Source organism: Talpa europaea (assembly GCF_964194135.1).
Source record: "Talpa europaea genome assembly, chromosome: 9".
NCBI classification, from domain to species: Eukaryota; Metazoa; Chordata; class Mammalia; order Eulipotyphla; family Talpidae; genus Talpa; species Talpa europaea.
This window is the reverse complement of record NC_140076.1, coordinates 54,022,674-54,050,004: the sequence shown is the minus strand read 5'-3', so window position 1 is coordinate 54,050,004 and position 27,331 is coordinate 54,022,674. Positions and strand designations below refer to the sequence as shown.

At 34.5% G+C, this 27,331-nt stretch overlaps 1 protein-coding gene across 3 annotated transcripts in view; it reads left to right on the top strand.

The window, feature by feature from the left end:
- Positions 1-22,691: 22,691 nt before the first annotated feature.
- LRRC7 (leucine rich repeat containing 7) overlaps positions 22,692-27,331 on the top strand; it is a gene marked incomplete at both ends in the record, with an annotated part of 319,842 nt that continues 315,202 nt past the window's right edge. For all 3 annotated transcript variants that reach the window (XM_084242632.1, XM_084242631.1, XM_084242630.1), the window contains one exon: positions 22,692-22,788. In XM_084242632.1, the coding sequence (XP_084098758.1) occupies positions 22,692-22,788 (97 nt within the window). The remainder of the gene's footprint in view (positions 22,789-27,331) is intronic.

Genomic DNA, 27,331 nt, shown 5'->3' with positions numbered 1-27,331 from the left:
AACCATATCAGAGCCTCTACTCAAACCATATCAGAGCCTCTATTGCTCTACCAAGCAAGTAAAATCAGTCAACCAGTCTAAAGCTACATCAATCAATATAAAGACCCTTGAGAGAAGAAAGGAAACTGTCATAGTAGGAAATAGAATACTATAATTATGTATCCCTACAGATAGAGCATTATAAAAGGAGGCAAAAGGAATCCTTCTTATCAGTTTCAAAATTTCAGGAACAAATTTCAGGAGCTCTAGTTTTTTCAGTCCAATGAGGGACAGTGCTGAGGCTAAGAGAAAATACTGTATCATTCTGTCAGTGGTCTTCAATGGGGAATGGGTTTTGTACCCATGTGAGAAGCAAATGGACTAAGAGTCATCCACACAATACATTTCTTGGCCAACACTAGGTCTCGACAAGGCCTTTGGAGGCCCAGGACATAGCACAAGAGCAATAATATTCTTCATTATTGATTTTGTGCTGTTTCTCTTGAAGGCAAATTCTTTCCCTCTGATTTTACTGTTATTTCTATTTCTTCCTCATAAAAAAGAGAGAAAATATATTTTTAAAAATGTTTTGTAGTACTTTCGAAAAACTTTCTTTAAAAAGTCAGCTATCTATGTTTTTGGTTATGCATATCCATTTTTATACATATAGCAAATATTTAGTAAGCATCCATTGTGGGGTGTCTGTGAAGCCTTTGATATATGCATGCCTCCAAGCTTTGTATTCCATTTGTGTTTTTAACCATACCCTTTAAATATAAGTATCATGTTGTCCAGTTTCTTATAATCAGAAAATTTTCATTCTTTTTAAATGCATTATGACTGCTTCAAATTTGCAGACACTCTGGGAGAACTGGCAGAATTTGGGAGCATATTGCAAGCATCATTACTTTGGCACTGTCAATAACTTACCTAATTTAATGGGCATATTTTGCACATTTTTCATTCAATTATAGTTGCCATAGATAGGAATGTTGTCTTCATATGAAAGTTATAGTGGTGATGACAAGCTTAGATGTCAATTCCAGAATTATGGACTGAAGCCTCCAGCTGAATCATTCTCCAAGACAGTTTGGCAACCTTGATTCCTGAAAATGAGTGATGAATGTCAACTCTTTCTAGTTAGGAGACAAGTCAGAGGTATCATCTGAATATAACTAAGTTTTGGCATGAGCTTAGAGACATAAAGTGGTAATTTTTATATATACTTTTGAATGTGTATTTAAAGAAATAAAAAAAAAAAAACCTAAGTTGTCCCTCTAGCAAGTTGAACCTAGTTTACAAATTACCTATGGTATTGGTTGGGGGACAAAAGCATTAAAAGAAAAGTTTAAAAGAAAAGTAACTGCAACTTCCTTTGTAGTTGAAATAGAAATTATACATCATTTTTGGTCATAATGGAATTTTGAAAATCCAGTAACATCTGTCAGTTCAAAAATTATTTATTTTGCCTGACAACTTCAAATACAGTTATTTTAAAAGGCAATAGCTGTTAAAATTAACTAATTTATTAAAAAATCAAAAGTGGGACCTCCCTGGTGGCACAAGGGGTTAAGACGCAGCACTATGAAGCTACCTGAAGCCACTACGGCACGAGTTCAATCCCCGGGCAGGGAGCTACCCACATGGCGCAGCAGGCCTCGCCTAACTCGCCCGCTGCTCCCCTCAGCAGTGTATTTGAGTCAGTCTGTCTATTCTGTTCCTCTGTTTCTGGTGAATCCTCTCAGCCTACATACCTCTGGCTTGTACCCCAGTTCTTGTATACATAAATAAATAAATCTTTTTTAAAAAAGTCAAAAGCACAGTGGGAAAAATATAGATGTGGAACTAAGAACCTTACATTTACTTTTAAAACCAGATACAAAATAAGTGCGATTTTTAAATGTCCCTGTTTAGTTAAATTGTTATCACTTTCTATTTTAGTGCATCTCCTTTTTCAGGCAAGATATTTTTCAGGCAAGATATGAAAATATAAACGCTGATCACTTTACCTTTTATTTAAAAAACTCCAGGGTGACAAAAGATATAACTGTTGTTTTTCCTATTTATTATTTTTTTAATTTTTCATTGAGAAAAATATTAGTTTATGATTTTACGTAGGTTTTAGGTATATAGTAAAAGGGAATGAAATCGTGTGGTAATTGTTTTTCTTCTTCTGACTTATTTTGCTTAGCGTACTCTCCAGTTCTATAGATGTCAAAATGGCAAGATTTCATATTTTTTCAGCTGAGTAGTATTCCATCTATTGTATGTACATATATATACTTACCCATATGTATATACACATATCACGTCTTCTTTATTCAGTCATTAAGTGTCATGGATAAGCATGTAAGTTATTTCTCTGTCTTGTCTGTTGTGAACAATGGTTATACCCATTTAAATACCTAATATATACTTGCTGAAAAATAAGAGCAGTAATGACAAGTAATGATGACCACCCCTTATTAAAGTTGCCAGTTTTATAACACAGATTATGTGCCAAATAATCTTAAAATTCCTCCAGAACACTAACAGTGCACTTGTGTAGTGATGGTAGTTTAACAAGCAAAGTTACCATTCTTAAAGCAGAAAATCTAGTTTTTCAATTTTCAAAAGGTTATTTCTGAATTCTTGCCCAACTTACTTCTATGCATTACAGGATCTTTTCCTTTTTTTCTTTTTAAGGATGATAGGTTCTTTTCATCTCTAAGACAAGCTGCACATATCCTTCAGCAAGCGAGAGAAAAGTTAAGACAAGTTAATAGCAAATAGGGCAACCTGCCTGCCATTTATTCACCATTAATAAGTGATACATTGCTTTAAGGTTATAAATTGCCTGTACTTCTCAGAAATGAAATTAATTTAAAATATCTGTTTTGATACATTATCAGAATTGCCAGTATCAGATGTTCTGACCAGCATTTCAGATAGATTATCTTCAACTTGAATACCCTTTCATCATGATGAAGGCTTTTTTCTAAGATGGTGCTGTATTCTGTATCTCACAGCTAATTGGTCACATCTAGGCAGTAAGCAGATGAATCCCTGGAGTACCTTAGTTGTGTTGAAAAACTATGCACTGATACAAATCTCTGTGATAAATTTCTACTCAATATTTAATGCAGTTAAATAAAAGAATCCACAAATCTTACATATATGCTTGAACGCATTCATTACTAAAAGACCTTTGTGTAAGTACATTCAGTTGCTTGTAATATGAATCCCCCAAACTAACTTAAACTAGTCTAGGTTTTATTTTACTTTATGTAACAATATTATAAGCCATACTATCTATCTGGTAAAGTAACTCAGTGATGCTACCAGGAATCTCAGCTTCTTCTAGCTGTCTGTTCAGACAGTAGTTTTTGTTCTGATGATTGCCAGCGTGTCTCATATACATTTTCGACCATCAAATCCACATTCCAGGCAGGAAGAAGGCAAAGGACAAAGGGAAGAGACACATAGAAGAGTCAGCCAAGCCTGTCCCTTTTAAAGAATTTCCCCAGAAACTCTTAAGTGACCGACTTACAGAATTGTGGCCTGGACTATGTCACACTGACTGCCAGAAACAAAATTAAGCCTCTATTAGTAAAGAAGAGGGGACAGGCCATAATGCACCTTCTAGAATGTTTTAAACAATTAGAAACATTTTTGCCACTGGATGTGGGTTTGAATGGAAATGCACACAGGAAGCTTTCTGGTTTAATAGAAAAAATTTTTGTATTTATCTTGATTACTCAAAGTGTATATATTTGTCAAAATTCATAAATCTGTTAACTTTAGATTTATGCATATTATTGCATACAGATTATATCTCATAAAATACCATTATTCATTTAAAAGTGCTGGTCACAGCACAGTGAATTTATTTCTGGACCCAATAATGGGTTACAACCTTTAGTTTGATAAATACTAGTTCACAGGACCTGTAAGGTTGGAAAATAGCCTATGTGTCTAATTTAAATGTCCTTCAACTCTTGTATAATTCTTCCTCTAATTACAATTTGATAGAAATTTTTGAAATCAGTTAAATAAAATTTTCAAATATGGAAAAAGCATTTGAAGTTCATATTACATTAATTATGAAAATTTAGATCTTACTTATTTGCCACATTTTGCGAACTTACCTACAAACACTGCTCTAAAAATTGCTTAAAATTTGAGTTCTTAAATTTAGGAGCTTGTATATTGTCAGGTTGACCTACTGACTTTTGAAATAATAATAAATTATAATGACAAAAGCAGAACTTAAAGTGTTTCAATAGTGTTTCCAAGGCCTTAGGCATTATCCTGCAAACACAAATGTTGTATAATATTTGCAATATGGTCTTACAACAGCACTGGAGTTGACTAATGCTGTTTAAAACAATGTGGTATTTGGTTCAAATCCCATATGTAGACTGGTACTGTTTCTTGCTAGCTTGCTCATTTATTTCCAGGTGACTCTCTCTCTGAAATACTGCATCATAGTTATGCTCCAGGTCTCATGTTATCAAAAACTTATGCCAGCATTCATTTGTTTAACTTTCACTACATTGAGTACTGATTTACTGAAATGACTGATTGATACTGAGGATATAGTAGTGAATATAGCTCAGTTTCTGGTCTCAGAATTTGATATTCTGGTCTAGTGAATGCCAACGGTAACTCGTCGTTGTCAGGATCCACAATTCCACAGACTGCATTCACATAGGATTCTCAATGAAAGATGTCTCCCATGGGTTGTTATAATGAGAAGGCTCTGGGTTAACTACCTGCACATTAAAAAGCTTTTCACTTTTTCCAGCATAATTGGGAAATGAGATTTTTCTCAAGGGGAAATGTTGCCATATAATGTTGTTTGAAGAATTGAATAAGATAATGTACAGGCATTACATAGGCATAGTAAATTTTCATTTTAAAAGAAATTTTGTTCAACTCTTTTGGTTAATAGTGTGGGCCCAGGCGTCAAATGGCCTGAATTCCAATTCTGGCTCTGCCACTTTCTAACTGTAAATGACCTTGAGCAGGTGTGTCCTCCTCTATGAAACACTGACTTTACCAGGTTATTGTGAAAATACATGAGTTTGTAATTCCTATAATCATGCATCCTCAATATATTTTGCTTGTTAGTTTATTTTTTTTTAATTTTTTAGAGAATTATTTATTTATTTATATAAACACTGGGTGCAGTCAGAAGCGCGGGAGGGTGAGAGAAATCACCAGAGTCAGAGGGGAGAGCAGAGCAGGCAGACTGATGAAGTACACTGCTGAGGGGAGCAGCAGGTGGCAGGAGAGGTCTGCGCTCCATGTGGGACCCTCGCCAGCAGCTGGGGATTGAACTGGCGCTGCAGAGGCTGCGGGCAGCTTCGCAACCCAGCGCTCAACCCTACGCCACCGGGGAGGCCCTGCTTGTTAGTTTATTAATATAAACTGGATATTAAACCTGAGGATCTACTTTTCTAACCTTATTATGCACTTTTGTTTGCCTTTGTTAATAAAATATAGTAAACATAATTTAAATTGTTCTCCATATTTAAATATCACCTTTGCAATAATCTTGATATTATACTACAGTAAAATTAGGTCCCACTTATTGGATGCTCACTGAACACTAACTATTCTGTGAACATTTTGCATGTATAATCTCATCTGATAATCAGAACAAGGTTGCTGATATAAAATTGAGAGCTTCTGTTTTGTTATTGGCTTCCTTGCATAGTCTCAGATGAAATTCAGATAGTCTCAATAACTCAATACAAGATAAGGACACATTAATATTTTTAGTACTTTGCTGTGAACACTGCTAAGCTCACAGTAGCATTCTAAATCAATGATGCTCAGGGTTCTTCCCCCCGCCCCCTGGATAGATACCTCTTAATTAAAGGGCAACTATTATTCAGACATAGAAAGTAACCCTCCCAATCTCAGCTATAGCTAATTTACTCCCTATTGATAACTACCATTCTTAGTATGTGGAAAAATTATGATTGACTATTATAATACTTTATGTAAAAATCCCACCCACGGGGGGAAAAAAATCCCCATTCATAATATCAACATAAAATTGTGGGATTTATGGCAGCAAAATAATGGAAGTGATTAAGGGTGAAGGCTTTGTATTAAAATAGGATTCAATTTTTTTATATCCCATACACTCAGTCTCTCTTCTTTCTCAGTTCAAAGTGATAGTGGTAAGCTCAGAAGAAACTCCCCATTTAGCAGTGAGCAGACTCCAAAACCTCAGTGATAAAATAATCAGTTAACTCAGCAAAAAAAAAAAAAAAAAAAAAACTAATAAATATGATCATATTATTTTGCTGGGGATTTCATAACAAAATGTCATATATTATTGATCAGTCTCTTTCTGCTAAATGACAGAAATTTACTGTCTCATAGTTTTGGAGGCTAGAATCTGAGATCAGGTGATAGCAGGTTTCACTTCATCTGAGGCCTCTTTCCTTGCCTTGCAGGCAGCTGTCTTTTCACTCTGTCCTCACATCACTTTTCCTCTGTGCACATGCTCCTATTATCCCTTTGTGTGTCCAAATTTCCTGTCCTTTTGATACCCTCAGGATCACCTAGGGCATATGCCAACAACCTAATTTTAATGAATCACCTCTTTAAAGTTTCTTGTCTCCAAATACAGTCACATTCTGATGTATTTGGTGTTAGGTCTTCAACATATGAATTTGGGCAGTAGGTAAGGTTGAAGGGAGGCACAATTCAGCCTGTAACACAATCTATTTAGAAATTACTTCTCTTTCACAACTTCTGACTACTGGACATTAGAAATTTAGCTAGAATACACAAAATAAGTAAATATGAAGTAATATATTCATGTTTTAAGTAATATATCATGATTTTCTGATCAAGAATCTTATTTTAACAAACAGAGCAGGCAACTTATATAAGAACAAGGTCTAATAAAAATTTAGTTTCAGTGATGAGAGTTATTTCAGATTGGATCACCAAATTCAATATAGTGTCCTATTAATGCATCTGCTTACCTAATTTTTCATTTTTGCTGATGTCTGTATATAATGCCAGTTAGAAGTAAAGTGCTACTCTAGACCAAAGGTTTAGGAATTATACCATTCAATGCTAACACACATAGCTTTTATTTAATATTAGCAGAATAACTGCCGATTAATCAAGTTTCTATTGTTTAATATGTAAATAATTTTGCTGAAGGAAAGAGAAAATAAATTTTTGTATGAAGAAAAATATATTCAAGGAAAATTGCTTTATTAGAGCTTCTTCGCCCTCTCTAACTTTCTTACCATAATAGATTCTTGATTAGAAAATCATGATTTATTACTAAATTTGAAAAGATACATTTCATATTACTGTTTTGTTCATTTTGGCTAAAATCTAATATCTGATACCCAGGAGTTATGAAGGAAAATTTATTTCTAAATAGGTTGTGCTATGGGCTTTCATGAATGTTTTTAAAATTAGGGAAAAATGTATTAGGATAATAATGATAAATTTACCATTTATTATCACTACCATGTTATGAGAAAGAACATTTTAATACCAAAATATATGTTTAATGAAAATCTCAAAATATTGCTTTTTGTTCTTATTTTCCTTGTGAGAACTTTGTCATTCACTCTCCAAAATTTTGTAACTAAGCACTGATCTAGAAAAGAAGACAGGAAAAGAGAAGGTAGTAAATATCAAGAGGACTAGTTAAAGACCCGTGTATAGCATAATGCATCCTTTCTCAACACTTAAGTGATTTTCTAATTAAAACACCAAATAAGATGGTTGCTGGGCAACATTTGAGAGAATGACGTTTAGCTTAGGTTGTATATTGTGATAAACAGGAAAGGATATTCTTTCATTTGTGACTTTAAAATTTTTCAATGTATTTAATACATCTTGTACAAACATTTCTCTCAGCATAAAAATGAAGCTTTAAAATGTCTTTTTTTCATTACAGAGCCTGTCTGTCCTAAAGATTAATTAAATTCTGATAAATGTCTAATATGTTAATAATAGTAGAGATAGATCATTTTAGTGACAAAATAATGGAAAACATCTTTTATGTGGTTACAAAAATGGAAAGAAGAAACAAAGGGGAAGGAAAGAAAAATAGAAGATATAGTCAATTAGAAGCAGTATCATAATGGTCATTAATGTATAAAAATCTAGTCAATTATGGACCCAAAATTAGATACTTACATTGCAAGTCTATGTGTGAATATGAGGGACTGGTTACTGACCCAATTTCACACTGACCTAATTTCTCACCAGCACTTGTGTTACTAATAGTGATAAATATTCCTGAGTTATTATTATTCTATTACTAGTGAGAAAACCAAAAGCATAGCAGTATCTTAAAGTGTAATGACTAGTGAAAAAAATTATAATAATTTGCTTAAGACAACAATTTTATTGAACTCTTAATGGCACTGTCTTTTGAGTAGATAATTTTATGTAATTAATTATCAGTGCCTCAGCACACTTTCTATAGGTAGAATTACATCACAGTAACACATAGAATCATGTTTGAAGTAAATTAAGTTACCTACATCATCCAAATTGAAAAGCATTACAAAGGCTTTCAAAGATTCCCTTCATTCAGGTGCTCTGTATCTGAACAACCATAAGTAAAATTCATACATGTTATTATTTTATTGATATACCTTTTATATGCAAAATATTTTAGGGGGTAATATTGACTTATTCCACCACAAAATACAATTGACTTGTCCAGAGCTGCAGAGAATAAAGATGGAAAAATGCAGAGAAAGGATGGGAAATAAGAAAAATGAACAAAGTAGACCTTGAGTTCGTGCAGAGGAATTATTTCCCTATTTAGAAATTTATCTAGCATAGCACTGCTGATATCACCAGTTTTTATTATGTTGTCTTTCATGCTGTTTATATCAGGTTCTTCACAAGTACACAGATTTATTTATTCTCCATATTTGCTCATAAAACATCTCTGCCAAGCCCAATAATTTCTTTGATTTATTAATGTTAAAATTGATGGAAATCCATTTGTTAAAATCTATACAATTTTTTTCTCTCTACTGTAACTTACAGCTGCTCTTTTTAGTTCATCCCTTTTATCCTATTAACATTAGTATTTAATCGCTGTTAATTGAGCCAAGCAATAATATATATTCTTAGCAATATTCACATATATTTCAATGAAGCCAGGGTAAACAAAGTTCTTCTAGCATAGAGATTTTGGAACTAGGGAAATGTGAATTTGAATTCTATCTTCCTGACTTTCTGTCATCTCCTGCAGCATATATATATAGCATTTCTAAGGCTCAATTCCCTCATTTTTTAAAAGAGACAACATTTTAAGAAATTCTAATGTGTTTATTTATAGTCTCTCTGAAAAATCATAAAAATGATTTTTTTTGGGATTTTTGAAAAATGTGACTTCTGTTGGTAGCATTAAGTACTAAGTTGCTTCAAAGTAACTACCTGTGGAAACAAGTAAAAATTCTGGATAAATATAAGTTTTTTTTTTTTCAATGAATTGCTGAGCTGGATAGAAATTAAAGAAGTAGCCAAAATCTAAATCATTGAGAAAACCTTGGAAGGTAGGTAGGAATTCAAACTAGACTTTACTCTAAGGACATCTGCTAAACCCTAGTGTGTGTGTGTGTCTGTTGTTTTAAATTGTGGTAATATTGACAAAACATTGTATATGATTTATAGGTATAGGTTTACACCTCTTCAGACTTGAGCTCCTGTTTTAATGGTAGGAAATGGCCATGAAGTTCAGGAACTAAAACGTGGATAATCTTTGGAGTAAACAGACTCCAATCAGAACCTTAGAGAAGCATCAAAGATAAAATTTCCAAGAAAAATCAGCTCATTGTATAAAATCACAAAACACACAAAGAAACCAGAAATCAGAAGAAGCATGGCATTATAAATCAAAGTCAGCATAAACAAGAACCAGAAGAAACTGAACAGAATCCTTAGAGTCCTAGATACTAGAATTTTCTAAATAACATGTGTTTTAAGAAATAAGGAATGAAATGTGAGAAAAGAACAGCACCTATAAAAATAACTAGAGCAATATATTAAAAACAGGATAAGCAAGAATATTAAAGAAACCAACAAGTGTAATGATGAGGTGGGGACTAACAAAGCAACAGCCATTTTTACTCATATGTCTGAAAAATCCTGGGAAAGGAGAGGTTTGCAAGAAACTATAGCTAGAACAAATGGTCATCTGAGAGCAATTGCAAACTTTGATAGAAGAATGCAGCTTCTGCTGACCAACAACCCACTGAGGAGGCAGCTGGAGATAACTATTCTGTCTGTCTCCTCCTAATGTCATTGTCCTGTTAGTACCTTTCACTTCCCAGACACACCTGAATACCAGAGCCATGGGAACTTTGTTGATGCATGATGTAGAAATTAATGTGCTAGGTAACAGAGCAAAGAAGGGAGGATTAGAAGTACAAAGGAGACTTCCCAGTCCAAGGGTTTAAGGACATTAAGAAAAGAGCAAAAGGCCTAACTTACATTAAAACATAGCTGTAAAAGAAATAAAACAAAGCAGAGCAGAAATACAAAGATAAAATGGATATTTCAGAATCACTGAATGATAATCTTAGATTAAAAAGTAAACCCAATATAAAAAGAATTTCAAAAATAGACAATATCATAGTGAAACTAAAAACATCAAAGACAACAAAAACATCTTAAAAACAGAGAGAAAAGAAAAAGATTCTCTTCTGAGGAAGGGCAGTTCAAGTACTAACTTATTTCTTCACAAGACTGGAGTCACAAATTAGAAATAACACATTCAATGCACAAAAGGATATCTGTCCACAGTTAATTTTTTGCTTTTCAATGCTATTTCTTGAAAAGATGAGCAAAATGTGGACATTTTCAGATGAATAACCACTGAGAGAGTTTAAAACTTCCTGATTCACTCTAAAGGTTGAACTTCAGGAAGAAGGAAGGTGATCAAGTATAAAAGGTCTGAGATACATTAGTGAGTAGGAGGGAAGTAAATATTAAATATGTGAATGTATTTAAACATAGGAATCATAATTTTCAAGGTATAAGATATAAAGAATAGAATAAAGTCAGAAAATAAAATCTCAACTCAAAAGAAGGGAGGAAAATAAAATAGAAAATCTGTGTTAACAGAAAGAACAAAATAAGATCACAGAAAGAAGTCCAAAATTGTTATCAGTGAAGTCAGATGAGTGCTAATATATTCTGATCAAAAAATGAATTTTTAGGGCCTCCCCAGTGGCGCAGCGGTTGAGCGCTGGGTTGCGAAGCTGCCCGTAGCCCCTGCGGCGCCGGTTCAATCCCCGGCTGCTCCCTGACCACCAGAGGAGGATCCCACATGGCGCGCAGACCTTTTCTGCCACCCGCTGCTTCCCTCAGCAGTGTGCTTCGGTCCTTCTGCCTGCTCTGCTCCCCGCTCTGGCTCTGGTGAATTCTCTCACCCTCCTGCGCTTCTGACTGTACCCATTGCTTGTATAAATAAATAAATAAATAAATAAATAAATCTTTAAAAAAAAATGAATTTTTTAAAAAGCTGTATTTAAAATAGCAAATTATATTTTCTTTCCAATCGGTGTACCTTAAATATGAGGACAACTACCAAAATTAGTCCAAAGTTTGGAAAAATAAAACTCCAGGCAATGACTATCCAAGAGAGCTCTTGCAACTATTACATGTTATTAACAGACACACAGATTTTAAGGTAAACACACTTATTTGACCTTAACATTATTACATAGTAGTAAAGGATTCTTTTCATCAGGATGTTATAGCTTCTATATACTCAACAATATATCCTTGAATTACGTAAAAAATTATAAAGAGAAATAGACATTCAACAACACACTCCTCTCATTAAGTAGTAAACAGAAACAAAAGCCATCAGCATTTGGATAATATACATTCTTTTCAAAGCACCTGCGAGCATTTACAATCAATAAGTATTGAATTCTTCAAGTACTTATAGATTATGTTAGATGCTGGTAAGCACTAGGATAGAGGGAAAAAGTAGACCAGTATAATGAGGATCAAGAGTTTTGGAGCAGGGGGAAATATTGAGAGACCTGTTTAAAATTCAGTGTTGAGACGTAGCGATCAGAACAGTTATTGAAGTAGTAACATTTGAGTTAAGACTTCAATTGTGGGTCTTCCTGGTGGCTCAGGCTATTGAGCACCACACTATGAAGTGGTCCACAGCCTCTGCAGCGTGGGTTCGATCCTGGCCAGCTGGCGAGATTCCCACATGGTGAAGCAAACCTCTCCTGTCTCGCCCACTGCTACCCTCAGCAGTGTATTTCAGTCAGTCTACCTGGTCTGTTCCCCGCTCTGTCTCCAGTGAATCCTCTCACCTTCCCTCGCATCTGGCCTGTACCCCGGCTCTTGTATAAAAATAAATAAATCTTTAAAAAAAGAAAAAATAAATAAAACATACACACACAAAAAAAAGACTTCATTTGAGGAGAGGGGATTCCTGAGAGGGGATACTGCTCCAGTAGAAGCCTGAGGTAGGAGCATATTGTATATGTGCAAGTGGATTGATGCAGAAGGGAAGAAAATGATATTAGGTGAGTCTAAAGGGAGCAGAACACAGAGGTCCTGTAGGCCGCTGAAGGACTTTGGATTTTGCTCTGATTAAAACAGGAAAACCTCAAAGTGTAGTGACAAGATCTGGCTCATAACTTAAAAGGACTCCCTGGCTGCTGAGTTAAGAATAGATCATGAGGAAGCAAGGGTTATAGCACAGAGGCTGTAAATAAAATATATGCTCTAATATTCCTTTGGTGGATCAGATATTTACTTTCTCTTAAATGAAGATAAGCAAAAGCAAAGAGAAAAATGAACCCTTCTGGGTGGGGAAGGAACTGAGAATGAAATGCCAGGTGTGCAGTTTTAAGGTGAAATTTCTTTGTGCCATATGATGTGATCCTTTCTTGTGACCCCACAAATTTTTGGAAAAAGCAGAAAGATTTTTAAATGCTCTTGGAATTAGCTCATAATTATGTGGTGTCCATCTGAGTAGTTCAGGCTGTTCGGGTATTCATTTGTCTCAAATAGGAACTTAATTTGGTTTTTCCCAGAAACCTATCTTCCTGAATAGATGAGTCATCTTGACTCTTCTTTCCTTAGTAAAAGATGCAGCATGTTTCATTTTTCTCGTTAGTATAAGATATTAAGAGATTGAAAGTATGCCTTAAAACCTAGAAGCTGAGAAATTATAAATATGATCCTGATTATGTTTTCTTTTTCCTCATCAATAAGAATAATAGCCATCAAACAGTATTCATTTGATTAATCTGTAACAGTTCATTTATTGAAAGAATATGCTGAGTATCTCCTGTGCTTCTATGCCATATGTGACAATGGGAGAAGATTGCCCCAATATTCAAAAAACCTCATTATCGAGTGACAGTCCTATTAGCATGTGGGCTCTAACTGCAGCTGAAAGACACTCATCAAGGATAGAATGCAGAGGATGAAGGCAGAATTCCAGAGGAAATCTTGGTCATTGCATCCCTGGATTATAAACACTGTGATGCCATTTATATTATACTTTATAGTGTATGTTTAGATACTCAGGCACATTTTAAAAGAGTAATATTTATTTTCTCCAACTCTCTATTTCATTCTGAAAAAGGAATACATACTCGTTTTGCAAAATAATTAGAATCCTTCCGCACACATTTTTTTCTGCTTCAAAACAATTACCGTGTATGATAGTAGTCACTATGGCTCTAACTGAAAGTGGAATAATCTGGAAATAAGTAATGCAGTTCCTTCACCTAAGTAACTATGCTTAGGTAGGAATATCAGCAGGAATCAGAAAATCCGGGCACGAGTCTGGTTTTGCTGCTGCTGATGGGCAAGTGAATCTCAGTTTCCTCATCAATAAAATACTAAGCCCATGGCTCTTAATGAGGATAAATAAAATATGTGAAGAGTTTGGGGCCTCCCCGGTGGCACAGCTGGTTGAGCGCCACACTGTGAAGCTGTCCACAGCTTCTGCAGCGCGGGTTCGATCCCAGCCAGGGAGAAACCCACATGGTGCAGCAGACCTCTCCTGTCTCACCCGCCACTCCCCTCAGCAGTGTATTTCGTCAGTCTGCCTGTTCTGTTCCCCACTCTGTCTCTGGTGAATCTTCCCACCCTCCCGCACATCTGTCCTATACCCTGGTTCTTATATAAATAAATAAATCTTTAAAAAAAAATGTGGAAAGTTTGTATAGCATTAGATTACATTAGAGTTGTATAGGGCATAGTTTTTTTTCTAGCATCATTCATCCATTTGGTCATTTTAAAATGAGTATTTTATTTGTGTTCAATAAACTGTGCTAGATCTTAAGGGATGATACAGCATCTGCCATCAAGGATTTTTATAAAGTCTGGGGCAATAAAATGTATGTGTGTAACCCTGTAAAGGACAGCTAGAGAATGTTAGGGACATGGAAAGATGGGAGAAACCATAAAAGATTTTCTAGAAGAGAGGTGGTTCTGTATTCTGCAGACATTAGTTTTTTCTTCAAGTTATATGTTGACTAAAAGCGATGAAACCAAAATGTTTCAAAAGAGAAATGATTTCTGCTTTTCCCTTTTTATTGAAGTCAAAGTGTGTGGGGGAAGGAAAGAGGATGTACACACACACACACAAATGCACACAGGACAAAATGTATACACTGTATACATTTCTAGATGGCAGATAATTGTATTGTCTTGTTTTTCACCTTATCCACATAATTTTTAAAACTAGTTTTCGTGTGCCATTAAATTTATAAAGTGATAGATAATTCAGGTGTAATCACTTTAATGCTATTTAAACCTGAGTATTAATAATCTGAACAAAACAACTTGTATTTTTCCTGTTTTTTTTTAGTATCAGTTTTATCTTTGCATAATGCAAATATTAGGCTTTTTTTTTTTTAAGATTTATTTATTTATTTATTCAAGCACTGGGTACAGTCAGAAGCGCAGGAGGGTGAGAGAATTCACCAGAGCCAGAGTGAAGACTAGAACAGGCAGACAGACGAAATACACTGCTGAGGGGATCAGCGGGCTGCAGGAGAGGTCTGCGCGCCATGGAAACGGCGGCGTTGCAGAGGCTGCGGGCAGCTTCACAACCCAGCGCTCAACTGCTGCGCCACCCAGGAGGCCCAAACATTAGGACTTTTTAAAGAACTCCCACCACTCTTTAATTGATATACCTCTTCCACATTACCACGTCTGATTTTGCTCTTGAGAGTTAAATAAATATCTTTTAAGTATTTTGGATGTCTTTATTTACATCTTACCATGCCTGTGACTATTATTTATTTTTATAAGCAAAAGTTTCTATTGTTTTATCCAACTTAATTTATGTAGTTTTAAGGAAATTGCTTTATGAATAGCTAAGTTTAGTGAACTTAAATTGTAAGGAACTCACAGAAAGCTTGTTATTCTGTGTTAACTTGATTTATTAACAAATGCCTTCCTATAGTTTATTTAAATAGAAGGGAAGTAAAACAATTTAAAACTGGAGTTTTGTGAATGGTGTTTTTTGAATTTATGAGGAGCTTGATTTTTTTCCCCCCATCACTACACCTGATTGCATTAATTTCATAGGTTTTTCAGGGAACAGTTGTTCATTAAAACCTCTATATACTAAAATGTATACCATTCACATCCAAGTTTGTTGTTAAAGTTAGAACACACATTTTTAAGACATACATAATGATAGCTATCTACTTTAAATTCTATTTCTTCCCCAAAAAGCTGAAAATACAGTGTTTGTCATTTCCTTCGATGTGCAATATTGCAGTATAATAACAAGTTCCTCCTCTCTGAAACTACTGATAATCCCTACATGTTTAGTAAATAGAAATCAGATATTCTGTCTCTTTTTTCCATATCAACATCACATCATCTGTCTTTCTTATGGAGCATTTATTCTTCCAATCAGTTTAAATGTAGTTAAGATGTAACTTCATTACACTATAATCTTGCTATTTAACTTATTTTTGTCCTTATTAACTATCACCTCAGCATATTTGGCCTACATAATTGGGTATTGATTATTTTTGCTCTGTCATTTGCAGTTCAAATTGGATCTTTATAAGCACTTGTGAGTCCTTTTAATCATTATTATATGCTTAATATGCACACATAGTCCTAGTTTGAGGTTTGCTTCACTGTGCTCAAATCAGGTTCAACTTTCCTTAAAAGAAAACAGCAGCTCAGTTATCATACAGAAGTACTTTCCACTGCTTCCTCAGCTCTTTCCTCTTTTTTTTTTTTCCTTCTTGAATTCAGAAACAAACAAGGAATTCTGTAACTTCAGGGGCCACTGACTCTAGGACTCTGTGAGGATGATAACAGCTTGCTATCCCCTTATTGTCTCTTCCCTGGATAGAACAAAATATTCATCACGTCCAGAAATAATATAGCAATATTATTCTTCCCCTTACAATGTGCATGCTTAAGTACACTTTCATTTTTAATCTACATTATTTTTGTTTACTTTAGTTTTCCATTAATTATATATGTTGAGCTTTTACACCTCTAGAAACATAAGTCAACATGAGCAATACTTAAAAATATTCACTACTTTAAGATTTATTGAACATTTATGACTCCTTTTGTAAAAAATTCTACTTTATGGAACACTGGAAGAAAGAAGACTGACAATATTTTCTATGTTTAGTGTCATTATGAAATGAAGCCTGGAGTTCAGAGTAGTCAGGACCTAAGTGTGAGTCCTTGCTCAAGCCCTCTGGAGTTACCTTGCATATGTCACTTAAATGCTCTACTTCCAATCATCTCATCCACAGATAATAAATTAACAATACCAACTTCAGAATTTTCAAGAAAAGGCCTCCCCTGGTGGTGCAGCAGTTGAGTGCTGGGCTGGGAGGCTGCCTGCGGCCTCTGCAGTACCGGTTCGATCCCCGGCCGGCCGGCAAGGGTCCCACATGGCACGCAGACCTCTCCTGCGGCACCCACTGCTCCCCTTAGCAGTGTATTTCATCAGTCTGTCTGCTCTGCTCCCCGCTCTGGCTCTGGTGAATTCTCTCACCCTCCTGCGCTTCTGACTGTACCCAGTGCTTGTATAAATAAAATAAATAAATCTTTAAAAAAAAAAAGAATTTTCAGGAAAATTAAATGAAACAAATGATGGGAAATTATTTTGACAATTGAAATACACTATATCTTATCCTTCAAATGATTTGGAATCTGTATGAGCAAAGGGCACAGGCATTAAAATGGAGAACAATACCTGCTGGAAACCACTTGTTACTCTTCCAAACATTAAATAGAGGGAATATGGAAGATTCAAAAGGCAAGCACTGAGAATATTTGAAATGGTTGGGTTTGATTCTGAGTGGATTTAAGACTTAAAAATATGCCTCAATGATGGGCAACATTTGTATTGGAAAAGAGCACTAATGCAATGTAATCTTTCAAATGTTTCTTCCAGGAAGGAGCAGACTTTATTCAATCCATTCATTATTTTATTTGTTAAATATTTATGGAGTATTTACCATAGGGTAGGCACTATGTTCAGGGGTGCCATGAAAGATGGAGTAGCTCTAGAGAGGAAAAGATGTCTGCCTTTTGTCAAATAGTATACGTATTAATCTTTGAACTCTGCCAAGTTAAAAGGTAGTACCCTGTTTACAACAGAATGAATATAGTGAATTTTTAGATTGTAGTCAATATTGTAGGCTTTTTCCTTTAACAGAAATGTTCCTTATACATTCATTGTCAAATTTGAAAGCAACAAATGCTACCATGCTTTTTTTTTTTTTAGAAGAACAAGGGTGTAGGCCAGAGGTTTCAGGGGGTGAGTGAATTCTCCAGAAACAGAGTGGGGAGCAGAACAGGTAGATCTAGTGAAATACACTGCTAAGGGAAGCAGCAGATGAGACAAGAAAGGTGTGCTGCACCATATGTGGGTTATCTCCCTGGCTGGGAATCGAACTCAGGTCATAGCAATGTTAGCATGTTTTAAGTTTCTACTCCTATTGTCATTCTAAGTATATAAGACTGTGGTTATTTATAGTTTTGAGTTTATTATGTTGAATTCTGCTTATAATCAGGTTAAATAAAAGCTCAGTGAAATTCCAGTCTGATTTTTTGAAAAATGCTTGCATTTGTTCAAGATTATTTAAAGATAACTATTAAAATGTCGTCGAATTTTCACTTTGCTAGAAACTGTGAGTCAAGGAAATGTATTCTGTATAATTTATTTAATATCTACCTAACTGATTTTTAAAATCAGAAGACATATGGAGCCAATAGAGAACAAGGAACAGGATTTGCAAATACTCAATTCTTGTTTTTCATGCATCAGACTTCATTTAGGGATTAATCTAAATTTTCTATCATATAAGCCCATTAAACTCAATATATCTGCAGTTTGGGTTGTACTCACAAAGAAGTAATAAACTTAATGAGGGGGAGAGGGAATAACCTCAGTATTTTTGATACCCTATGAGCAAAACATGTTTCTTTTACTTTTTTTTTAAAGATTTATTTATTCATACAAGAGCCAGAGATGGGGGTGGTTAAAAGGATTCACCACAGACAGAGTGGGGAACAGAACAAGCAGACTGACTGAAATACACTGCTGAGGGGAGAGTGGGTGAGACAGGAGAAATCTGCTTCTCCATGTGGGTTGCTGCCTGTCCAGCTGGGGATAGAACTCATGCTACAGAGTCTGTGGATTGCTTCATAGTGCGGTGCTTAACCCCTTGCGCCACCAGGGAGGCCCTTCTTTTACTTTTTAATCAACTTCCTGATGCAATGATTAAATCACCCCTCTTCTGGGGGGGGGGGGGGGTCACAGGAAATCCTGGTTCTGCTGATAGTACCTATCTTACCTGCAGCTTCCTTTCCAGACCCTCACCTTATCTCTGTATCAACAGGTGACTTTATCTTTAAAATTGAATCTTCCTCTCCTATATCTTACATCTGTGTTTTTATTTATGTGTTCCAGTATAAAGCTACATCTAACTGAAAGTGACCCGAGCCTGCTGAATTAAAACCTTAGGACTAGAAATAGGGGTATTTGTATTTATTTAAAGCTCCTCCAGTGACTTTGTGACTTAAGCTAAATTTGGAAGACACTACCAAAAGAGTTGTGGACACCTTTGCTCATAACCTCTGATTGCTTTTTCATGCTGTTTGAGATTAATCTGGCTGTCCCTATATCATCCCAGCACTTGACACATAGGCTGCACTTCTCAGAGCTCTTCAATGAGTTGTTAGAGCATCTGTCTTGCTTGTGGTCATCACACTTAATCTCTCCCTGCTGGATCTGTTAACACACTCCTGCTGGTGGCTTGCCAAGCTTGAGAGTAGCTCATATAGTGCCTTTGCTGTGCCCTGGTTGTGCTCCAAGACTTCATTCTTGGTTATTTTGTCTGACCATTTAATGCAAGCTGTAGATCTTTAATGACACTGTTGGAAGTGTCCAAGCAGTTGGAAGTGTAATCATAGGAATTAGAAGTCCCACAGTTATATCGTTTGGACATGAATATCACCTTGTAAAACTTTTAACTTGATTCAAAGTGTATTTTTTACTGGCCATAACATTTAGCATTCCAAAGAAAAAATAGATTTTTATGTCATTTTAAAATTTTTCATTCACTAGTATGTTGTATATATTATTTACAGTGAGTTGCTTTGGTCACAGCTATTTTTGTTGGTTCTCAGAAATTTTAGATGTCACTGATAGAGGCAAACATTCAGTGACAGTAGCTGAGTGATTAAAAAAATCAGCCTGTCATTAGCAGATCGGAGTATATACATACCAATATGTATAAGGGTGACCCTCCATATCTGTAGTTCAGCATCTGCAAATTCAGCCAACAGTGGGTCAACAATACGTACTATATATGGCCCACAGTGGATGTGTCTTCTTTTTCTTGTCATTATTCTCTAACAGTACAGTGTATCTGCTATTTACAAAACCTTTACATTGTATTAGATATTATTAAGCAACCAAGAGATTACTTAAAATTTATGAGAGAATATGAGTATATGCAAATACTACACATTTTATATAAGGGACTTGAGCATCCTTCGATTCTGGTATTAGTGGGTGTTCTGGAACTAATCCCATACAGGTACTAAGGGGTGTCTGTGCGTGTATATAGAAGTGTGTATATTTCTATGTAATATAATTATCCAATGTATTTGTACTATATGTTTGTAGATATTAATATATATTTGATAAGAATACATTAACATGTATTACACAGTAAATTTTCAAGTGTTCAGTCTCCTGGTAGAATTATAATGAATAATCCATAGAGTCATCGAAATAATGGATGAAGAAGCAAGTGGGGAAATGTCAAAATTCAGAGACTCTTGATTAAGTCTCACTTGAAACTTTTTTACTTCCTGTGTGCCTATGAGCAGGTAATTGAATATTTGTGAGCCTTAGTTTCCTCATCTTCAAACAGCTCTTTCAGAAGACTGTTATAAAGATTAAATGAGATAAATGATAGTAATACATTATAATATATAGTCATTGTTCTTGCAAGGTCAAAGATCACTGCACAATTTTGAAGTATTGTCTAAATTCTGTAAGAAAGAATAACCTATGTAGCACTTTTGTTAAATCGTGGATAACAACTCACTTTACTCATGTTAATATGCTTGAAAGATTATCATATAATAATTGCTTGAATCTTACTAAGTAAAATACTTTATTAAGTTCCTCATTTCCAAAAATTGGCAATTCATATGTATGGATGTTTTGTTTTTGTGAGAACCATAGCATTTGTTTAACCAGAATTTTTTTATATCTCAGCTATCCATCTGCTCTTTTTTTATTAAATAAAAGCAAACTTTTATATTTTTCTTAGCATACTGGACCTTTAAAATTTTTGCATATAATGTAATATAATTTAGGATAATTATTTAGGATAATTATGATTAGTAATAGCTACAATTGCTGTTTTTTTTTTTTCCTGACAGACACAATGTAAAGCCTTTTACATGTATAAAAATTGTTTAATCTTCACACTTTTAATCTACATATGGATCCTATCAGGCAGCTAATGTTATCCCTCTTTACTGATGAAAAAATTGTCACAAAGTTATCTTTCTCTAAAATAATTCTTTAAGAGACAGAATGGTATTTTGAACCCAGAGAATCTGCTTTCAGAACCTAGGTTCATAAAAATTAAACCATTCAGCATTGCTAACACTGCTTAATCTCTTGCATATCCACTTGTGAGTATTCCCAGAATGAAACCTTTGGGTATCATGATTCCTGGCACCCATAAATTCCTTGAATTTTTGTTTTCAATAGCAACCTTATAAATGAAACTTTCTTTCTTAAAGCTCTCAAAATACTTTATAACTTGTGTATCAGTTTTTTGGAGCACTCACAAACATATTTACATGGAAACCAAATAGACCACTTTTGTTTTTTTCACATACTCCACGATAGTCATAAATATAAAAAAGGGAAAAATAATAACATATTCAAGAGAGTGGCTTACAAATTACCAATCAGGATAACTTGTCATTCCTCATCAATACAGTTGGTTTTAAAATTATTTGACAATGTTACATACATGTGCAGATTATGTATGATGTACTTTATTATCTTGAGCTTCCAAATACTGGTGACTAATTATAAGTTCACTTAAATTTGTTATGAATTCATAATGGAAATTCATGTACTTGCTGAAACATGTAATCAAAATTGTGCATTGAATTAATTCAAAAGTCACAAACTAGAAAATTTCGTATAACTTAGTTTCCATGGCTAATCCTCAGGGTGAAACTTCAGGGACAGTCCTAGAAGACAAATTTTTCCCCCTCCCTCATATGTAATCTTAAAGCAAATTATGTCTTGGTTTCACTTGGTTTCCTGTGTCTCAAGGAACCTCGGGAGATATAAATCTTTTTCTCATTTGATATGAGCTTCAAGTGAAACTCAAGTTTAAGTTATCATTGAAAACATTTTCTTATACTTTGTATACACAGACATGGGCTATAAATACACACAAACACACACTCACACATGCACTTAAAGGAGCTCCTACGTGAGTGGATTTCAGAAAGTATGAAGTGAGTTGATTTCAGGAAGTGTTTCTAAGAACCAGTTGTAGCTTGCCATAGAAATAGTCTTATGTTACTGTTCAGTACAAAAGCTTATTTATGTCATATTCACACCATTTTAATATTACTTGTTGTGTATTGTCTGTTCCCAATTTCTCATTGAAACATAGGAAACATAATTCTCTGTGCCACTAGCCATAGGAGTCCCTCCAACTCCACAACCTCCCAATAGGTCTACTTGCAAATATGATCACAGTGGAAGTTAGGGCCTCAGCATATGAAGATTGTGTATGGGTGACAGGGATGAAATTTATCTTCCAAGATTGTCTCTGAAGTTTCACCCTGAAGATTATCTATGGAAACTAAATGTACAAACATTCTGTACATAATAATTTCTAAATGGTGAATATACATTTGTGGAACTTTGTCCACATGGTGTTTTTACATTTTTTTCCCTTGCATTTTTAAAATTGTATTGCTTTAGAAAAATCAAGCATGTTTCAGTTTACCACACACCCTGCCATTCCCTACTGTCTTACTCCTTGCCAGATATGCATAATGGTGTTAACTACCAAACCTCTGTAGGTACTTGAATTACTGACTCTTGATTTATAACATTTAATTTGTCAAAATTAATCAAGATTTTGAGTTTAAAATAATATTTTTTTCCCTCTTACAGAATGGAGAACCTAATAAGGGGACGGAATCCCCCACAATATCAGAGAAGTCCTTGTAAAGAAGTTCGTGCAGCGTTTCGGAAGAGGCCTGAAGAAGAGTGTAAGTATGTTTATAGGATAACTGTGCTTTAAATAAATTTTGGTGAGTAGCATATTAAGACTCAATTTTTGATGTGTGATTATCAAATAATAAATATTTGCTGAATCAAATTAATTTGTATCTTAAAAACAAAATCCTGCATAGTACCTGGATTTGGGCACTAAGAACACTGAGTTCTTAAGGGTTCCTCTGGTATGTCAAGATTTTCTTCTGGTAATTGGATTCCATGTTCAAATGAAATTGGAAAAATTTGCACAATATAGCATGTCTTTCTTAAGTATTTATGCAATGAACATTAATGTTTTTGAGGGTTCCTGATGTTAAACTGAAAAAATTTAGTTTGTTTTAAATGGTTTAAAATCAACATTTTCTAATTTCATTTGATAAAAATGCGCTTTCAATATTTTTCTTACACTGAGGTTTCTTTGAAAAGCCCTTCATTTGTCTAAAGAACAAATACCTTGTGGTACATAGAAACCTGTTGGTTAAGTAAAACATTTGATTTAATAAAACTTAGGGAAATATTTGGAAAGATGGATATCATATATCCTGCCATATAGTCATTTAGTTCATCTTCAAATTTATTAGACATTAAAACACGAAGCTGTCTGTAGGAATTTTGTTTTAATACTTCTATAGCATTATCGGAGATATTTGACACAATACTTTCATTTTAAGTTTGTAAGATGACCCGTAAGGCCGGTTTCCCTCATGTATTTGCATATAATTATTTTCAAGGAACCAAATCACCTTCCATTATGGTAAATATTTATCTGAATTATGGCCTTTTTACAGGAACTTACATTTTATAAGAATAGAGCTAATGGAATAGGTTCACTGGCATCTACAATTTAGTAGACTTTTAAGATGATATTCCCATTTTTAATACACTGATGTGGATAAAGACCAAATACATAATGTTGGTTTATACCTGAGGCAAGAAGAACATTTTTATTTTATTTCATTTGATTATAAAGTCAGTAGATAACCAGATTGGTTTAGCATCTATGTCATTGGATATAGTGTCCTTTTTTTATTTGGAAAATTTATAATTTCTAACTCTAGAAACAATATCCAAGTAAAACTAAAATAAAGATAAGAGTTCATAAGTATCTTAAAACAAAAGCTATAAGATCTGGACTTGTACTTAAAGGTATTGCTTTTTTATTGATCATAAGAAAGCTTTGGGGTTTTTCCTCAATGTTAATTTAACACAAACCACTTACTCTCTGAAATAGTTCTGAGGGTTTTATTTAAAATGTAGAAGAGAATTTTGTGGAGAAAACTATAGCTAATTTTCACAGAGTTGCTATTTAATGATTTAATGTATACAAAGTGACTTTCCAGGCTTCCTGTACAGATTTGGTCTAATCCAGAGATTGCCCTACTACAGTGTGCACTGACCAAAGCCAGCCTACCACCTGTTTCTGTAAACTTTTATTGATATATGGCCATCTCCTAATTATTTTGTAGTGTGTGTATCTACTTTCATACCACAATGGAAGAGTTTAGTAGTGGTGACAGCCACTACATGACCCACAAGGACAAAAGTATTTACCAGATTCTTTAAAGGAAAAAAAGTTTTAAACACTTGTCTTAGCCAGAGGTTCTCAAAGTGTGAGACACAGAGCAGCAATAACAACTCTGGGAACTTGGTAGAAATGCAGATTTTAGGACTGTAACTCGTATCTACTGAATCAAAACCTCTGAGGGTAGATTGCAGTAATCTATTATTTCTGAAGAAGCCTTACAAGCCCAAGTTGAAAACCTAAGCCTAAGTCAAGATCCCTGTGTCACTGGCTACAGATGATATAAAACATCATTGATACAAAAGATAAAGGTTGATAAAATCTTTCTGTTGTATGACATAAGGTACGTAATATAACTGTTGTTTGTATTATAGCAGGCAGGTCCTCAATGGCATTGTGGCAGTAGGAGCAATTTTTGAAGTATTGGTATAAGAGCACAGCTAGATTGAATATGATATTGAGCATATGTAATGAGAAACCTCTAAGTTGTTATTGTCATCCGCAGAGATCTTAATTATCCCTTGTTATTATAATGAAAAGTTCATCTTGGCCTGTTGCAGATCAGTGTTAATTCCTGAAGAAAGAATCCTCTTTTCAGGATGGAAGCTGCATAGCCTACTAGTTAATTAAGACATTAACTTTAGAGCACAGAAAAGGGGTCTCTTAGATGATACAATGTGACCAGCTTCAGTAACCTGGGTATACTTTTTACAATATAATATTGTGTTAACTTATCTTGAAAATGAGGATGATGATAAAGCCCACCTTGTAGGGTTGTTTTGATAATCAAGAGACATTTCTATTAAGTACTTGGTACAGAACCTAGGACATAAGTTGTCTTTCTTCTTTCTCACATTAACTCGCTACTATTGGTATTCTTATATCAAATTATTTGAGGGAAATATAGTGTGTTTCTGATGACAGAAATGAAACTATACAGAAATTATCACCATTATATTTAGAAACAATAATGCATAGTAAAGAACAGGTTGTGAAGAAATGACATAAAGCTGGATATTTTTTTCAGCACTTTTAGTTAGCAATTCATGTTAGATAGTCTTTGTTTGTCTCACACAATGACATAATTCTTTTCTGTAATTTCACAAATTCAATATAAAGGATCAAGAGCAATTCTTACTGGTTGACTCGTGTGGAAAGCTGCCACCTCAGAAAACCATCATAGAAAGCCAAGTAGTAGTGGCTTCCCTTAATTGAAAAATTGAAAGGCATAGTGGACTTGGCTAAGACTACAGGTCCTCCATATGCAAGGAGAACCCTCTTTCATTTTGGAGATACAACCTATGGGAAAGTTTTGCTAAATAGCATATTTTATATTGCTTTCTTTCATAATCTTTCACATTTTCAATCTGAAGATCAACATTAGGTTCATCAGATGTAGTCCATAACCAATTATCTTATATGAATTATATCTAACTAAGCTGCATCCAGCATAGCCATGCAACTTCAAACAAAAAATACATTGATTATTTTAAAAGACAGACTTTTAAGTATGCTTAAGTTACTTCCCAATAAAAAACAAAAGTAAAACTTGCTCTGAAAACCACAGCCCCATTTTATTTAGAGCTCAATTTTTGTTGTTTCTGGGAAAACCTCTCTAAAGAGTTATATGTATGCCTTCCAACTGCATACAGTGGAATGTCCTTCTAATCATTCTTCCAAACCTCTATAGCCTACATTCTACCCAGTCACTTTACTGTAAAGGATCTCATTCAGACCACAATAATACCTTTATGCTACTGTATCAACTTTTTATTGCTATGTAACAAATTACCAAAAATTTACTGGCTTAAAACAACACTCATGCATTATAACCTTGCCTTTTGTTGACTTCTATCCAGAGGCCACCTATAGGTTTTAGAAGCCTCCTGCAGTTGCTTGTATACATATTTTCTCAATATGGCTGCATTATTTCATTAAGCCATCAAGGAGCTCCTTCTCCTTAGGGAAGGTGCTTTCCTTTAAAGTTTTTTCACCTGATTAAACCACACTCACCCAAGATCATCTCACATTTGATTATCTAAAGATCATCTGATTCTGGAACTTAATTACAACTTTCCTTTTTCCATATGCTATTGGCTAGAAACAAGTCACAGACCCTTTGTCCAACCAGGAGGAGAGGATTATACAAAGCTTGAGCACTTGGAGATGCAATGTTCAAGGGGCATCTTAGAATTCTGTCTACCAGTTGCTAAACCCATCAGGCATTTTTTCAGTGTACTTCCTAACTGGAATCAACACTGTTGATCATTTCCCCCTTTTGAAAAACCTCAAGTGCTTTGGTTACCATAATATACTCTCCTGGTTTTCCTCAATCCCTCCAGTTATTTTTGGGCATACTCACTTTCTATTTCTAGTCATTACATATTATAATTTCTGAAGAGTGATGTCTTCTTTCCAAATATACTCTCCCCTTAGACAATCTTATTGCAACAAAAATGCTACTTATTCCTATAATCAGAAGACTCATAAATTGATACCTCTGCACAAGACCTCAGTATGATATTTAAATGTCTATTAGACACAATCTCTTAGATCTTTTGAGTGCCTCAAACTCACCAAATCTGTATCTTTCCCTCAGAACCTGAACTTCTTGTGATGTTTTTGTCTGAGTGTTAGATGTTCTTAACCATCCTGGTTCAAAAGACAGAGACTAGGAATGATATTTCATAGTTTCTACTTTTTCTCCTTAGTCCAATATAAATTCAAAGCCTCTTATTTTCACCTCCTTGGTATTTTTTGAATCTGTTCATAGATCATCATCTCTGCAAAGACTCCACCCGGTAAATACCCAACACACAATACAAAGAATGTTTCAACTTCAGATGAACAATAGAATGGATAAAAACAGAACTAAGCATAAACTTTCTTTTATCTCATATTTCAATTAAAGCAAATATACAGTACCTATTATGGTTCACAATGTGTATAGAAGAAAAAGTTAAGACAAGTGCATTATAAAATCAGGAGGGTAAAGAGACTTATATTAAAGTAAG